The sequence below is a fragment of the Bison bison genome, unplaced genomic scaffold (assembly GCF_000754665.1).
Source record: "Bison bison bison isolate TAMUID 2011002044 unplaced genomic scaffold, Bison_UMD1.0 scf7180017864462, whole genome shotgun sequence".
NCBI lineage: Eukaryota > Metazoa > Chordata > Mammalia > Artiodactyla > Bovidae > Bison > Bison bison.
In genome coordinates, this window is record NW_011495024.1 from 6478873 (window position 1) to 6495617 (window position 16745).

At 38.1% G+C, this 16745-nt stretch overlaps 1 protein-coding gene across 8 annotated transcripts in view; it reads left to right on the forward strand.

The window, feature by feature from the left end:
* Nucleotides 1-16745, forward strand: part of ZNF33B (zinc finger protein 33B) — a 57745-nt gene that overhangs the window by 253 nt on the left and 40747 nt on the right. For all 8 annotated transcript variants that reach the window (XR_827082.1, XM_010860127.1, XM_010860128.1 and 5 more), the window contains exons 2-3: nucleotides 901-1037; nucleotides 16264-16408. Coding sequence is in view for 7 of the 8 variants with exons in the window: in XM_010860127.1 (XP_010858429.1) it covers nucleotides 1023-1037; nucleotides 16264-16408 (160 nt within the window). In the remaining variant the exon portion in view is untranslated. The remainder of the gene's footprint in view (nucleotides 1-900; nucleotides 1038-16263; nucleotides 16409-16745) is intronic.

Here is a 16745-nt window from a genome sequence, read left to right on the forward strand (position 1 = left end):
AGGAGGGACTTAATATACAAGCAAGATGCAGGCAGCGATCTGGTGGCACGGGGCGGGGGCGGGGCTGCTGAGAGAATGCTTGCTGTGGAGGGGCGGGGTGTTGCGGGGCGTGGGTCTTGGGAGAAGAGCCAACAGTCGGGGCTGATCAGTTAGCTTAGCTTTGTACACAGACTCCTTTCCTTTGGTTCTCCATTTATCCTTTTTGGATTCTAAACTGCCCTCCGGTCACGTCCATTACTTCGTGTTGTTTCTCTTCTGCTTGCCTTAGCATTCAGGAAGGATATTCAAGAGTTATCTGTTTTTTTGTCTCTTTGGACAGAATTTCTTTCTCTTTGTTTCTGAAGATTAGTGCCTTGTTCAGATCAGTTAGTGGCGAAGACTAAAAGATCTGACTCATAAGGCAGTATTGTTTATACTTTTCCATACAACTAAAAGCAAGTGTTTTATAGAAGAGTCTTCTGTGAAATGGCAACAATGGTAAAACATGGGTCTTTGCTTAAAGCACTGCTTTTTATAGCTTTCTGTGGAGTCACTAAGCAAAGGTTTAGTAACGTTAGTAGGGAAGTTAAACAGCCTAGTCCTGAGTTTCTTCTTTTTCTTTCTTTAGTCCTAAGTATTTTTTTAACAACAGTTTTGGTGTAATTAATATTCATTGTGTGTATTTTTGTTTTAATCAATTTTATAATTAAAAAAAAATTCATGAACACCAAGGGAGACTTAAACTGTTATAAGATATCCCTAGGCGGTAAATACTTAACTCTGAAAAAATGTATACCCAAGAGCTACATGGTAATATTAGAGTTGTATTAGGTAGGTGGTCATCAACAATATATATATATCCATGTCTTTGAAGGTCAAAGGGACATTGACATTTTTTTCCTTATCTAGTGGTGTGTTTAGCTTTAATAGGAAAGGAGAATTCAGGAACTGCCACACAGGCCAGATCTTTCATGACTCCAGTCCTCTTCTTCTAACCCAGTGTATCTTCAGAGTTGTCTACGTTTTTCCAGGAACAGCCAAAAATGAATAAATCCCAGGTGAGTTTGTTCATTCATTCCTTTGTTTAACAGTGGACTTTGTGAGATTTGTAAGAGTCCATACATTAAGATAGGAAATCAGTAATAGATAAAAATTGAACTTCATAGAAAATATAAAAATAGCAAATCAAGAACAGAACCAAGTTGGCTTATATATACTGATCATTTATATAACAGACTTTCTAAGTTAACCTGCAAATAGGTTTATGATGTTTCTGATAACCATGGCAGAAAGGGATACACTGTATTTTGGATACAAAAGGATTCCTTTCAAGACGCAACAAAGTCTTATGGAAGATACCCTTTTTGCTCGGGACACATGGTAAGTAATTTCCAGGGACAGCTCTGAAGTGAGTGCCTCAAACCATTCCTTACTGAGGGTAAAAAGGTTGAAGAGATGGTTCAAATAATGAATTTTATGATAGTCTTACTTATTTTTAGAGTATGTTTAGAGGAATAAATGGCCTGCATGCTTGTTACAAAGCTGTTTTATCTTCGCCAAGCTGTGTGTAGAAGTCCTGAAGCATGTGGTTCAAAGTTAAATTCTCTGGTAAATGTTTCTGAGTTCTTCAGTCAGATTTCATCCCATAGCATTCTGTCTTTGTTCTTTTCCACTTTAGAATCTATTCAGGTAAAAGTCACCAGTGACTTAATTGTAGTTGTCTTCCTTGAACAACTGCTGCATTACTGACTGCTCTCTCCTGGAAGGTCTCCTTTTTTCACTTCTGAAACCACTCTTCTGATGGCTTTTTCTTGGGGTACTCCTCATTGTGCCCCAGAGTTTAGTTCTGAGTTTAGTTCCAGCTTCTACTAGACTTCTCATTTTACCCCCACATTGGAAAAATATGTAGATAGTTGAACAATACTATATATTGTTTGGGGTGCTTTTTAAAAATACATAAACTATTTTAATGTATCTGTGATACAGTTTTCTCCTGGTTCACTAGTAATTTAAAATCTATTGATATGTAGTTTTATTCCTTTTAATGCCATATTTTTCCATTCTCAGTATTTTATTGGTAGACATTTAGATAATTTCTATTTTTTAGTAATATAAACAGTGCTACTGTGAATATTCTTGTCACTCTGCACAAATTTCAGGTGTGTCTCAGACTCTAGAGCAGTGCTTCTCAAAGTGAGGTTCTTTGGCTGGAAGCAGCAGCATCACCCGGAAACTTGTGTGAAATTGCAGATGCTCATGCCCTATCTCAAACCTGCTGGCAGAGAAATGGAGGGGTAGGCTCAGCAGTCTGTTTTAACAGGGTATTCATGTGATGCAGATACTTTCTAAGTTTAAGAATCACTGCTCCAGAGTTCTGTGATTAATAGGTTTGAGTTATAGGATATGAAAATCAAGACTATTTTCCTTTCCATCTCTCCAGATATAAAAATTACTTCCTCCATAATAGATGAAAAACTTAACTTTGATTTTCTGAGTGATTGTGGTTGTGCAGCTTTCATAAGTGTATGGCTTTTCAGGTTTTGCACTGTTTTGTATGCATTCCCTGTGTATTTTAAATGGTAATCTTTTGTTATAACTGTTACTAATTATCTTTTCTCAGTATGCTTTTTGTCTTTTCATTTAATAGTGTATTTTCTGAAACTTTTATATTGTGATACAATCTTTTTGTGCTTTCTGTGTTTTATTCTTGTTTTCCTTACCCCAGGGGCCTAATGAAATTTTTTGTTTTGTCTAAAAATGCCAAGCATGTTTTTTTTTTTAAATAGTACCTTAAGCCATCTTGAATTAAAAAAAAATATATATATATATATAAAATGTGATTAAAGGACCTAATTTTATGTTATCCATCTGTAAAAAATAAAGAGAACAATAAAAGGATAATATTTCCTGACCAAGCACTAGCAAAACAGATCTGAGTGGGAATACCTGCCACATGTCTTCATTATGAAAGCTGCTGGCGTAGACTGGGTAGATTTTGTCATGTTCACAAAGTATCCATTGAGAGGCATTTGGGTTTTATTTACATTCCCACCAACAATGCAAGAGGGTTCCCTTTTCTCCACCCCTTTCCCAGCATTTATTGTTTGTAGGTTTTTTGATGATGGCCATTCTGACTGACCGGTGTGAGATGATACTTAATTGTAGTTTTGATTTGCATTTCTCTATTAATTAGTGATGTTGAGCATCTTTTCATGTGCCTCTTGGCCATCTGTCTTCTTTAGAGAAATGTCTGTTTAGATCTTCTGCCCATTTTTTGATTGGGTTTGTTTTTTTGATATTGGAGAATGCTTAAGGTCTACTCTCAGCAAGTTTCAGCTATATAATACTATACAGTTAATAGTCAACATACTGTACATTAGATCCTCCTAAATTATTCTTTTTTATCTTTTTTATTGGAGTATAATTGCATTACGGTTCATTTACCATGAAGTGAATCAGTTTTATATATACATATATCCCCTCCTTCTTAAACCTCCTTCCCACCCCACCCCCAACCCACCCATCTAGGTCATCAAGAGCACTGAGCTGAGCTTCCTGTGCTTTATTTTTTTTTTTTTTCATTATCTCTGAATAGTTCTGCTATGAAGTTCTTTACACAGCTTACCTTTATATTTGATACTTTATAATTTCACTTTGAAGGGTACATCCTAAGGAATTAGGCTAAAAGATGACCAAAGGTAAGCTTCCTGTGCTTTATAGCAGATATTCCCACTAGCTATCTGTTATACACATGGTAGTGTATGTATATGTCAATCCTAATCTCCCAGTTCATCCCACCCTCCCCTTCCTCCCATGTCCATGTGTCCGTTTCCTACATCTGCTTCTCTATTTTTGCACTGGAAATAGGTTCATCTGTACCATTTTTCTATATTCCATACATATGTGTTAATGTGTGATGTTTATTTTTCTCTTTCTGACTTACTTCACTCTGTATGATAGACTCTAGATCCGTCCACATTTCTACAAATGATCCAATTTCATTCCTTTTTATGGCTGAGCAAAATTATTCTTATAATGACTGAACATTTATACCTTTTGATTTATGTCATTCTGTTTCCCCTTTCTCTTAGCCCTTGGCAACCCCCATTTCATTCTCTTTCTGTGAATTTGGCTTTTATTGGAGGTGGTGGTGGTGGTTTTAGATTCCACATGTAAGTGATACCAGTAGTATACCTTTCGTTGTCTGACTTATTTCACTTAGCATAATGCTCTCAAGGTCCATTAACATTTTTCCCAATGTCAGGATTTCCTTCTTTTTATAGCCAAATAGTATTCCATTGTATATACCATTACATTTTCGTTATTCATTTTTCTTGAACATTCATTCATCCTTGAATGTTTCCATCCTTTGGCTATTGCAGGTAATGCTACAATGAACATGAGGGTACAGATATCTCTTTAGGATAGTGGTTTTGTTTCTTTGGGGTTTATACCCAAGAGTGGAATTGCTGGATCATAAAATAGTTCTATTTAAAATTTTTTCAGGAGCCTCCATAGTGTTTCCATAATTGCTACACCAGTTTACATTCCCACCAACAGTGCACAAGACTTCCCTTGTCTCTGAATCCTTTACAACATTTGTTATCTCCTGTCTTTTTAATAATAGCCATTTTAACAGGTGTGAGATAATATCTCACTGTGATTTTGTTTACATTTGATTAGTGATTTTGAGCACCTTTGGCCATTTGTTTGTCTTTGGAAAAATGTTTATTGACATCCTTTGACCATTTTTAAATTGGATTATTTGCTTTCTTGCTTTTGAGTTATATGAGTTCTTTATATATTTTGTGTATTATCAGAAACATGTCGGGAATATTTTCCTATAGGTTGCCTTTTCAAATTTTTTGATTGTTTCCTTGGCTGTGCAGAAGCTCTAATGCTTTTGTTTGTTTTGGCCACACTGTGTGGCATTGTGGGATCCTAGTTCCCAGACCAGGGGACTGAACCTGCGTCTCCTACAGTTGTAGCTTAGAGTCTTAACCACTGGAACACCAGGGAAGTCCCCAGAAGCTCTTACATTTGATGTAGCCCTGTTTGTTTATTTTAGCTTTTTTCGCCTGTGCTTTTGGTATCTTATCCAAGAATGATTGCCAGGAATAATGTCAAGGAGCTCCTTCCCTGTGTTTTCTTCTAGGGTCTTATGTTTAAGTCTTTGATCTATTTCAAGTTAATTGTTCTGAGTGATGTAAGATCAGGGTCCAGTTTTATTCTTTTGCAGGTAGATACCCAGTTTCCTCAACACCAGTTACTAAAGAGATTATCCTTTTCACATTGTGTGTTATTGCTGCTGCTAAGCTGCTAAGTCGCTTCAGTCGTGTCCGACTCTGTGCGACCCCATAGATGGCAGCCCGCCAGGCTCCACCATCCCTGGGATTCTCCAGGCAAGAACACCGGAGTGGGTTGCCATTTCCTTCTCCAATGCATGAAAGTGAAAGGTGAAAGTGAAGTTGCTCCGTCATGTCCGACTCCCAGCGACCCCATGGACTGCAGCCTACCAGGCTCCTCTGTCCATGGGATTTTCCAAGCAAGAGTACTAGAGTGGGGTGCCATTGCCTTCAATTAACTGTGTTAAGTGTGGTGTGAGTTTATGTTTAGGCTCTCTTCCACTTTTCTGCAACTGTTTTTTATCACACGTGAGTCTCCCTTTCACTGTAATTAGTATTCACTTAATGTAACTGAATTGGTTCTTAATTCATCCATTCAGCAACCATTTATGAATATTTATTATGTGTCCTAGAAAGAGATATATATAGTTTTTATAAATAGAAATTCTTAGAATTATGTAGGACGTTTAGTTTTTATATTACTACAAGTCTTATGATAGACACTTGTATCCCTATCAAGGGGGGCTTCCCAGTAGCTCAAATGGTAATAAATCTGCCTGCAATGCAGGAGACCTGGGTTCGATCCCTGAGTTGGGAAGACCTCCGGGAGAAGGGCATGGCAACCAACCCCAGTATTCTTGCCTGGAGAATCCTATAGACATAGGGACCTGGCGAGCTATAGTCCATGAAGTCACAAAGAGTCAGGCACAACTGAGTGACTAACACTTTCACTATGATAGAGATATAAACAAAATCCTGTTTTGTTTTCCTTAGGATTGTTTTTTCTAGTCAAAAATTAAGAAGTAGACCTTTTAAGTTTAAGATTCCTGTTTTTATGTTGGGTGATTTAATTTATTTTCATTTATTGTTGTTTGGTTTTAGGCCCTCTGTCCCACAATGTATTTACTTGCTGTGCTTTCTTGTTGGTTGTTCACACATATTTTATTGATGTATTTTATTTTGCTTTGTTTTTCTGACACTGAGTCAGCTTACAATGCAATATTCTATTTTAACATAGGATCCCTAAGTGATACTGTGTTTCTCCACCTTACCTTACTTCTCCACCTTACCAACTTACTTTACTTCTCAATCAGTGTACTCTCCCTCTTCAGATATTTAAGCAGTCTCAGCCTTGATACTCATGATAGGTAGCTACATCAACAGATACAAAGATTTTTATCAACATATTCTCTATTAGCAACTTAAGAAAATATCACATTTTCAAACCTTTCCTTTAAGAAGGTATAAATTATCTTGTTGCAAACCCCTGTAGCTACTGGCTGTCAACTTACTGGCAGATATTTATTGCTGATTTTATAAATTCATTTACTATTTCATATATTCCACTTTCCCCTTTTTCGAATTCTGATTTTTTAATTTTGTTTTGTGCTAGATCATGATACAATAAAGTGTGTAAGATGCATTCAATATAAGTGTATACAGCCTTTTTTTAAGACACATATATAAATCCTAGTAATTACCAACTAAGTCAACATATTTAATATTTCCGCCACCCCTTAAGGTTCCTTCATGACTTTTCCAGTCTTTAAGAACAACTTTCCTTCCCCTTTGTGGTGCTTGTCTATCATTATTTATTAATTTTGCCTGTTATTGAAACTTAGATGTATAGGATTTGTGTGTACATTTTTACATGAGGCTTTTTTCATTATATATTTGATTCATTCATGTTGCTGCATGTACCAGTAGTTTATTTCTTGTATTGCTGCATACATGAAAAGAATACAATTTACTTATCCATTCTTTCTCTTTTTTTTTTCCTCTTCTTGCCACTTTTATTCAACATATTATTGGAAGTCTTAGTCACAGCATCATCTGTCATCCCTTTCTCCTCCTGCCTTCAGTCTTTCCCAGCATCAGGGTCTTTTCCAGTGAGTCAGTTCTTTGCATCAGGTGGCCAAAGTATTGGAGCTTCAGCTTCAGCATCAGTCCTTCCAATGAATTAGTCAGGACTTTAGGATGGACTGGTTGGATCTCCTTGCAGTCCAAGGGACTCTCAAGAGTCTTCTCCAATACCTCAGTTCAAAAGCATCAATTCTTTGGTGCTCAGCCTTCTTTATGGTCCACCTGTCACATCCATACATGACTGTTGGAAAAACCATAGCTTTGACTAGACAGACCTTTGTCAGCAAACTAATGTATCTGCTTTCATTTTTTTGTGTCTTTTTTTTTCTTTTTTAATTAAAGGATAATTGCTTTACAGAATGTTGTGGTTTTCTGTCATACATCAACAAACATGAGTTTGTGTTTTCAAGTCCTTGGAGCATCTTTACTATCATTATTCTGAATTCTCTTTCAGGGAGATTACTTATTTACTCTTTGTTTATTTGGTCTTGTGACTTTCTACCTTGCTCTTTCATTTGTGCTGTATTTCTCTATCTTTTCATCTTCTTTTTTTCCTTCTAACTTGCTCCACTTGAGGTCTCCTTTTCCCAGGCTTTAGGATTGTATTACTTCTTTCTTTTGATTTTTACCCTCAGAGGGAAATGTTGGGTAGTTTGTGTTGATTTCTTGTTAGGGATGACTTGTGCTTGTGTTCTAGTAGGAGGAAATCAAGCAGATAATTACAGAAATACTGGGACATATACATACACACATAGAGTTATAACCAAAGTATTCTAAAGAAGAGTACAGGAGATTGACTTGGTGAGCAAGAGAACCCAGAGGTGATATCAAGCAATTGAAAGCAGAATTAGCTAATGCTCAATCTGTAAGTCTGTGCATGAGCAGAGGGCTCCCTGGGGAATATAGCATAGAGAGCTCAACAATGTAACTTGGTGAAAGAAGAGAGAGTGAAGGAATAAAGGGGGAGAATAAGAAAAATAGAAAAAAAAAGAGAAGGGAGGGGAAAGAGAAAAGAAAGGGCTGGAGACAATTGAAAAAGAAAAGAAAGATGAATAGACGTATGTGGAAAAGATTTATATATATTCAGGAATAGTTACAGCTGGTAAAGAACTATAGGAAAAGCAGTGGAATATATAAAAAATAAAATTAAATTCATCAAGAAAAAAGAAAAAAAAGTGAAAGAGGAAAAAATGGAAAAAAAAATCTTAAAATGAATGTTTTTCTTTCTTTTCTTTTTTTTACAAACACAAAGAGGAAAACTCCAAACCACACAACCAACATTTATCTTTTGGAGGTAGAAATATGTAGAGAGAATAAACAGTGTGATGTATAAGAAAAAATCTTTAAATGAAATTTTTTCTTTAACAAGGAAAACAAAGAGAAAAACTCCACAGCACCGCAAAAGGCTAATGTGAAGGTGGAAATATGATGGAGAATAAACACTGTGATTTATAAAAAGAAAGAATCTTAAAATGAATTTTTTTGTTTTTATAACAAGAAAAAGAAAGGAAAACTCCACAGCACTGCTAAAGGCTAATGTGATGGTGGAGATATGTTGGGAGAATAAACAGTGTGATTTATAAGAGGAAAAAAAGAAAAAATTTGAAAAAGGTTCTCAAGGTCGTAGTTCTTGGTTGTGGAGTCTGCCCTTGTGGATGGGGTTCGGTTAGTGTCCTGTGATGTTTTCCTGGTTGGGGGAGCTTGTGCTATTGTTACAGTTGATGGAGCTGGATCTCGCCTCTTTGAAGGGCAGTGCAGTGTCCAGTAGTAGGTTTTGGAGTGTCTGTGCATTCAGTATGCCTTTGGGCAGTCGTTCTAGCTTTCATGGTGTTAGGTACATGTATTTCTGCAGATGCTTTAAAGTGACCTCAGCATATATGCAGTGTCACCAGCCCCCTACTTGTCCCTGGGATGATGAAATGGTGCTTCTGTTCCCCTGTCCTGCCCTGTGGTGCTGGTTGAAGCTTGTTAGGTAGGTGCTTGTGTGGATGTTTTCTTGTGCCTTCTACATCACGGTGACTTGTGTGGGCTTCCCTCTGGCCCCTGAGCTTACCCTCTGTGTCACGGGGCTTGTATGCACTTGTTTTGGCTCCCCAGGCCTGCCCTTTGCTTCCTTGTGTGCACTTATCTCAGCTCCCATGCACGCACTCTGTGTTGCGGGGTTTATGTGCACTTGTTTCATCTCACCCCCTTGCCCTCTTTGTCACGAGTGTCGTGTTCTTTCAGCTGTGCCAGGAGGGTTGTGTGCACTGCCCGTTTATATTCCTCCTGTCTATCGGTGCCCTGGTCCCATTTGTCTGCTGTGTCACACTAGGCCACCTGGGCCCGCCCTCTGTACTTCAAGGGTTGTGTGCACTGGCTGGGTGTGTCTGCGGCATCATACTCAGCTACCTGGGCCAGCCCTCTGTGCTGCAAGGGCTGTGCGCTGGCTGGGCTTGTATGCCGCACCACCCTCGGTTCCCCAAGCTTGCCGTCTGTTAACAGACTGAGAAGAGCAGTTTTCTCTGTTTACTGCCTTTAAGTCCCTGCTTTGTCTAGTTTTCCAAGACTTCGAAGCTCCCCCTTGGGCCTGCCTATGAAGGAAGTTTCCCTGTGCATTGGGGACCCCTGCTGTTTCAGGGCTCCCTCCTTCCCTTGGGGCATAAGCTCCTGCCCAGAAGTTCTCCATCTTTTCCCTTTAAAAAATTTTTTTATTATTATTATTTATTTGGCTGCACAAGGGATATTTTAATTGCAGCATGTGGGATCTAGTTCTTGGACCAGGGATTTAACCCAGGCCCCCTACATTGGGAGCACAGCATCTTAGTCACTGGGCCACCAGGGGGGTCCCCGTCTTATCCCTTTTTATGTCTCCATCCTCTCTCCTACCTCATTGCAGGGAGCTTAGCCTGTCCGCCTGGAGGCTGGGGTCTTCTGCTGCTGCCTAGAGAATGCTTTGTAGGAGTTGTTCCATATCTTGATGAGTTTTTGATGTATTTGTGGGGAGGCTGGTGATGTCCCCATCTTACTCCTCTGCCATCTTCCCCATTCTCCTTTTGATAGGCATTTTCTTTGTGTATCTAGTAGCTTTTAATTTATATAGTTTCATATATTTTTAGTTTTTACTCTAGACACTACAATTTGCATTTGTGATATTGTTATTATAATAAATATGTATGTTGATTTTCCTGCAGGGTTTCTTAACTTACCTCCCTAAAACTAATAATATCTTAAGTGATAAAAGCTATAGGGAAATCTGTTGTTATAATATTGAGTATTTTTTCCTAGTTCCTGAAATAGCTCCACAACAATTAAGATGGTGTTTTTTGTTTCAACCATACCTGAGTTTATGTTAATGAAGTGACTTTTGAAATGTCTCATAAGAATGAGGTACTGAGTACCAGGAGAACCAACCGTATGATTAGAGGGTTGGAATTCTCAGCCCCACCTCCCAACCTCTGAGGAGGAGTGAGTGGCTGGAGGCTGAATTAGCCACCATTGACCAGTGATTTGATCAGTCTTGCATATATAATGTAATCTCCATGAAAGTCCGTGAACTTATGGGATTCAGAGAGCTTCCAGGTTACTTACGGGATTCAGAGAGCTTCCAGGTTGTTGAACATGGAGGTATTATTGGGAAGGTAGTGAGCTCTGAGAGAGCATGGAAGTTTTGTAACCTTTTACCCATCCTTGCTTTGGGTATCTCTTGCATCTGGATGTTTCTGAGTTGTATCCTTTTATATTAACCCATTAATCTCATAAGTAAATTATTTTTCTGTGTTTTGTGAGCCACTCTGTCAGATTATTGAACTGAACAAAGAGGGTGTGGGAGCCTTGGTTTTTACCCAGTGGTTAGATACACTGGGCTTACACTTGGTGTCTGAAGTAGGAATGGTGTCACATGGAACTGAGCCTGGAACCTGATGCTGTAATGTTAGAATTTAGTTAATTGCTTGGGATGGGAAAAGTTCCCACTAATTTGGTGACCTGAGTAAAACAGAGGAGTTGAACTTTTCCTTTACAGAATTCTTACTTTCGTTTACCTTGAGTTAGTGCTTTACCTCTTCACAGATAGTACTAGAATCTTTAATCAGTTTAACCTTAATTATCCTATTACTAGTATTTTGATGTATTTTACTTTCAGTGTTTTTCATGGATTCCAAAAGACATTATATTTGTTGCTTTAAATTCCATTTTCAGTTTTCTTTATATCATTTTCCTTAACTGTAGTATTTCTTGACTTATGTGTATTATTGATAATTTTTTCAAACTTTATGTGGAAAATACATTCATTTTAGAAGAATATTCTTTCTGGATTTAGAATTTTCTGGTGACATTTTTCCTAGCTCTTTTAAAATGACATTCCATTTTCATTTTCTCATTTGCAAGTTGCCCATTCAAATTTTTGCCCAGTGTCTTCTCACTTTCATAGTTTCTGTTGAGAGATTTGCTGTCAGGTTTGTTACCAAGATGGCCTGCATTTTTGTCCTCATTAATTAAAAAAAAGTCTTTCTATATTAGAGATAGGACTTCTTTGTCAGATATATGTGTTCCAAATGTCTCTTTCCACTTTGTGTCGTACTTTTATTTTCTTTCTGTCATTTGGTAAGGGTAAGATCTTAATACTGTAGAATTATTAATGTAATTTGCATCCTAGTTAAGAAGTCTTTGCTTATTCTTAGTGTCATGAAGGTATTTCTTACTGTATTTGCTAAAATTTTTACTGTTTTACTTTTCAAATTTAGATCTGTATACTGTCTAACATGGATTTCTGTTTATAGTTAAAATAGCAGTAAATGCTCCCTATAATTAAACACTGTGTATTGAAATGGTTGTCCTTCTGTTATCCTTGTTAAAAATCAAGTGACATACATACATTTTGGACTCTTCTACTCTGTTGATGCATTTGAAAATTCTTGTGCCTGAGTCACAATATTTTAATTATGATACATTGATAATATATTATACTTGATATATGGTACTTCTTATGGCTTAATTTTTCTTTAAGATGATTTGTGTATTTTTACCCTTTGCATTTTCACATATTTTAGAATTAGCTTGTCTGGAATTTTTTTTGCAATTGGTATGAATTTTTATATCAGCATGGAGAGAATTGATATTTTTACAATACTGAGCCTATCTAGGAATTTCTTACATCCTTCTACTTATTTGGGTCTTCTTATTTTCCTTCATTATATTTTTTGTAAAGACTTTTATATTTTTCACACCTGCTGTTTGTTATACCTTTAAAAATTTTAATATTCTGATATTTGTTATATTGAACTTGTATCTAATTTCTAAACCTTTTGAGCTTCCCTGGTGGCTCAGATGGTAAATAATCTGCCTGCAATTGAGACACAGGAGACCTGCATTCAGTCCCTGGGTTGGGAAGATCCCCTGAAGAAGGGAAAAGCTACCCACTCCAGTATTCTGGCATGGAGAATTCCATGGACTGTACAGTCCAGGGGGTTGCAAAGAGTTGGACACAACTGAGAGGCTTGCACTTCACTATTTGCATCCAAGTTTCAAGTTTATATAAATGGGTTCTTTTGTCCTTTTGCTTTCAATTCCCTTTTTAAAAACAGAGAATTGGTCTGAAATAAAAACTTAGTCATGTATTTTCAGTATATTGTTGAATCTCTCCTTCGGCAGCTCTGTCTGCAACAATGATGCCTAAAGTAGAGGCATGCACTCTGGTGTTGTGTTAGTTGCTCAGTCGTGTCTAACTCTTTGTGATCCCATGAACTGTAGCCTTCCATGCTTCTCTGACAACAGGATTCTCCAGGCAAGAATGCTGGAGTAGGTTAACATGCCCTTCTTTTTTTTCCCCACTCTGGATGACATTGAAAACAGTTTAGCTGAATATCTTCTCCTGTATCATCTGCTGCACATCCTAATTATTGTCTCTGAATTGAAGAATTAGGACCTAAGATATGTATTGTAGTGTAATAGCATACTAGATTTTTACCTACATTCTTAAGTCTAAATAAGAATAAAGTTTGTAATAAACTTCTTGTTAGTTTATTTCTGTGGTTTATAGACAAACTTCTGTAGTGTTCAAAAGTATTCTTTAAGATGGAAAGTGATCACATACTTTGGAGTCCACTGGTCTAAAGTTATTCTATAGTGCTTTCCTTGAGTACTTCTGTGGCCCTTTTTCTTATCTCAACTCCTGTTTGCCTTGTTACTCATTTCCTGAGAGTGTTAGAGGGCCCTAGCCTTTGCTTGTGCAGTGACCTTATATTCATGAAGAACACAGTGTCACTCTTTATTCAGTAGCTGTTCTTCCTCAGTGAAGCTCAAAACAGAAGTAGTTTTGCTTCTTATTTATATTAATCTATTGAGTGTGTACTTTAACCACAGTACTTGTAACATATTACTCCATGTTTTTGGCTTTGGAGTACAGAATGAAGCAGGGCAAAGGCTGATAGAGTTCTGCCAAGAGAACGCACTGGTAGTAGCAAACACCGTCTTCCAACAACACAAGAGAAGACTCTACACATGGACATCACCAGATGGTCAACACCAAAATCAGATTGGTTATATTCTTTGCAGCCAAAGATGGAGAAGCTCTATACAGTTAGCCAAAAAAAAAAAAAGACTGGGAGCTGACTGTGGCTCGGATCATGAACCCCTTATTGCCAAATTCAGACTGAAATTGAAGAAAGTGGAGAAAATCACTAGACCATTGAGGTATGACCTAAATCAAATCCCTTATGACTATACAGTGGAAGTGAGAAATAGACTGAAGAGACTAGATCTGATAGAGTGCCTGATGAACTATGGACGGAGGTTCGTGACATTGTACAGGAGACAGAAATCAAGACCATCCCCAAGAAAAAGAAATGCAAAAAAGCAAAATGGCTGTCTGAGGAGGCCTTGGAAATAGCTGTGAAAAGAAGAGAAGTGAAAAGCAAAGCAGAAAAGGAAAGATATACCCATTTGAATGCAGAGTTCCAAAGAACAGCAAGGAGAGATAAGAAAGCTTTCCTCAGCGATCAATCCAAAGAAATAGAGGCAAACAATAGAATGGGAAAGACTAGAGATCTCTTCAAGAAAATTAGAGATACCAAGGGAACATTTCATGCAAAGATGGGCTTCAGTTCAGTTCAGTCGCTCAGTTGTGTCCGACTCTTGGCAACCCCGTGAATTGCAGCATGCCAGGTAGTAAAGGAAAAAAATGGTATGGACCTCACAGAAGCAGAAGATATTAAGAAGAGGTGGCAAGAATACACAGAATAACTGTACAAAAAAGATCTTCATGACCCAGATAATCACAATGGTGTGATCACTCACATTCACCTAGAGCCATACATCCTGGAATGTGAAGTCAAGTGGGCCTTAGGAAGCATCTCTATGAACAAAGCTAGTGGAGGTGATGGAATTCCAGTTGAGCTATTTCAGATCCTGAAAGATGATGCTGTGAAAGTGCTGCACTCAATATGTCAGCAAATTTGGAAAATTCAGCAATAGCCTCAGGACTGAAAAAGGTCAGTTTTCATTCCAAACCTAAAGAAAGGCAATGCCAAGAAATGCTCAAACTACCGCACAATTGCACTCATCTCAGGCTCTAGCAAAGTAATGCTCAAAATTCTCCAAGCCAGGCTTCAGCAATACGTGAACCATGAACTTCCAGATGTTCAAGCTGGTTTTAGAAAAGGCAGAGGAACCAGAGATCAAATTGCCAACATCCGCTGGATCATCGAGAAAGCAAGAGAGTTCCAGTAAAACATCTATTTCTGCTTTATTGACTATGCCAAAGCCTTTGACCGTGTGGATCACAATAAACTGCGGAAAATTCTGAAAGAGATGGGAATACCAGACCACCTGATCTGCCTCTTGAGAAACCTGTATGCAGGTCAGGAAGCAATAGTTAGAACCAGACATGGAACAACAGACTGGTTCCAAATAGGTAAAGGCTGTATATTATCACCCTGCTTATTTAACTTATATGCAGAGTACATCATGAGAAATGCTGGGCTGGAAGAAGCACAAGCTGGAATCAAGATTGCTGGGAGAAATATCAAGAACCTCAGATATGCAGATGACACCATTCTTATGGCAGAAAGTGAAGAAGAACTAAAGAGCCACTTGATGAAAGAGGAGAGTGAAAAAGTTGGCTTAAAGCTCAACATTCAGAAAACTAAGATCATGGCATCCAGTCCCATCAGTTCATGGCAACTAGATGGAAAAACAGTGGAAACAGTGGGTGACTTTATTTTTCTGGGCTTCAAAATCACTACAGATGGTGATTGCAGCCATGAAATTAAAAGACACTCCTTGGAAGGAAAGTTATGACCAACCTAGATAGCATATTGAAAAGCAGAGACATTACTTTGCCAACAAAGGCCCATCTAGTCAAGGCTACGGTTTTTCCAGTGGTCATTTATGGATGTGAAAGTTGTACTATAAAAAAAGCTGAGTGCTGAAGAATTGATGCTTTTGAATTGTTGGGTTGGAGAAGACTCTTGAGAGTCCTTTGGACTGCAAGGAGATCCAACCAGTCCATCCTAAAGGAGATCAGTCCTGGATGTTCATTGGTAGGACTGATGTTGGAGATGAAACTCCAATACTTTGGCCATCTGATGTGAAGAGCTGACTCATTTGAAAAGACCCTGATGCTGGGAAAGATTGAGGGGAGTAGGAGAAGGGGATGACAGAGGATAAGATGGTTGGATGGCATCACCGACTCGATGGACATGGATTTGGGTAGATTCCGGCAGTTGGTGATGGACAGGGAGGCCTGGCATGCTGTGGTTCATGGGTCGCAAAGAGTCGGACACAACTGAGCGACTTATCTGAACTGAACTGCATGTTTTCTTACCAGATTATATGCTTCTTGACTACAGGATGGTATTTGCTAATCTTAATATTTACAAGAACTAGAATAGTTCCAGATCCATTGTGGAAACTTGAGAATTAATAATTAATGCAAATTGATTTACAGAATATTTCTTTTATGCTTTCTCTTGTTCTCCCAGAGTATAAAGCAAAAGGAACATTCTGCAAACCAGTTTAGTAATCTGTAAACAATAATCATGGTAGGGATTTGCTTCCATACATCTTTTCCATGTCATCTTAATTCTGAATATTTCAGATTGAACAGAAATTCCAGGGATTAGTATCCTTTAAGGATGTGACTGTGGGCTTCACCCAGGAGGAGTGGCAGCACCTGGACTCAACTCAAAGGTCCTTGTATAGAGATGTGATGCTGGAGAACTACAGGAACCTTGTCTCAGTGGGTAAGGTTGGTTTATTATGCAATTCTAAATGGCATTTAAAAATTCTTTTAAACCCCAGTCCTCAAGGATGTTTAGATTGAATTATTAGATCCTCATGGTGGGATTAATGCATTTACAAAAATAGGAGAAGAAAAGGGATCTTTTGGTGTTCTCCACCTTGTGAGGACACAGCAAAATGGTAGCGATCTGCAAACCAGGAAGAGAGGCCGCACCAGATTCTGACCATGCTGGCACCTTGATCTCCAAGTTCCCAGCCTCCAGACTGTGCGAAGTAAATTTCTGTTTTTAAAGCCACCTGGTCTATGATATTCTGTTACAACAGCCCAAACAGAGATCG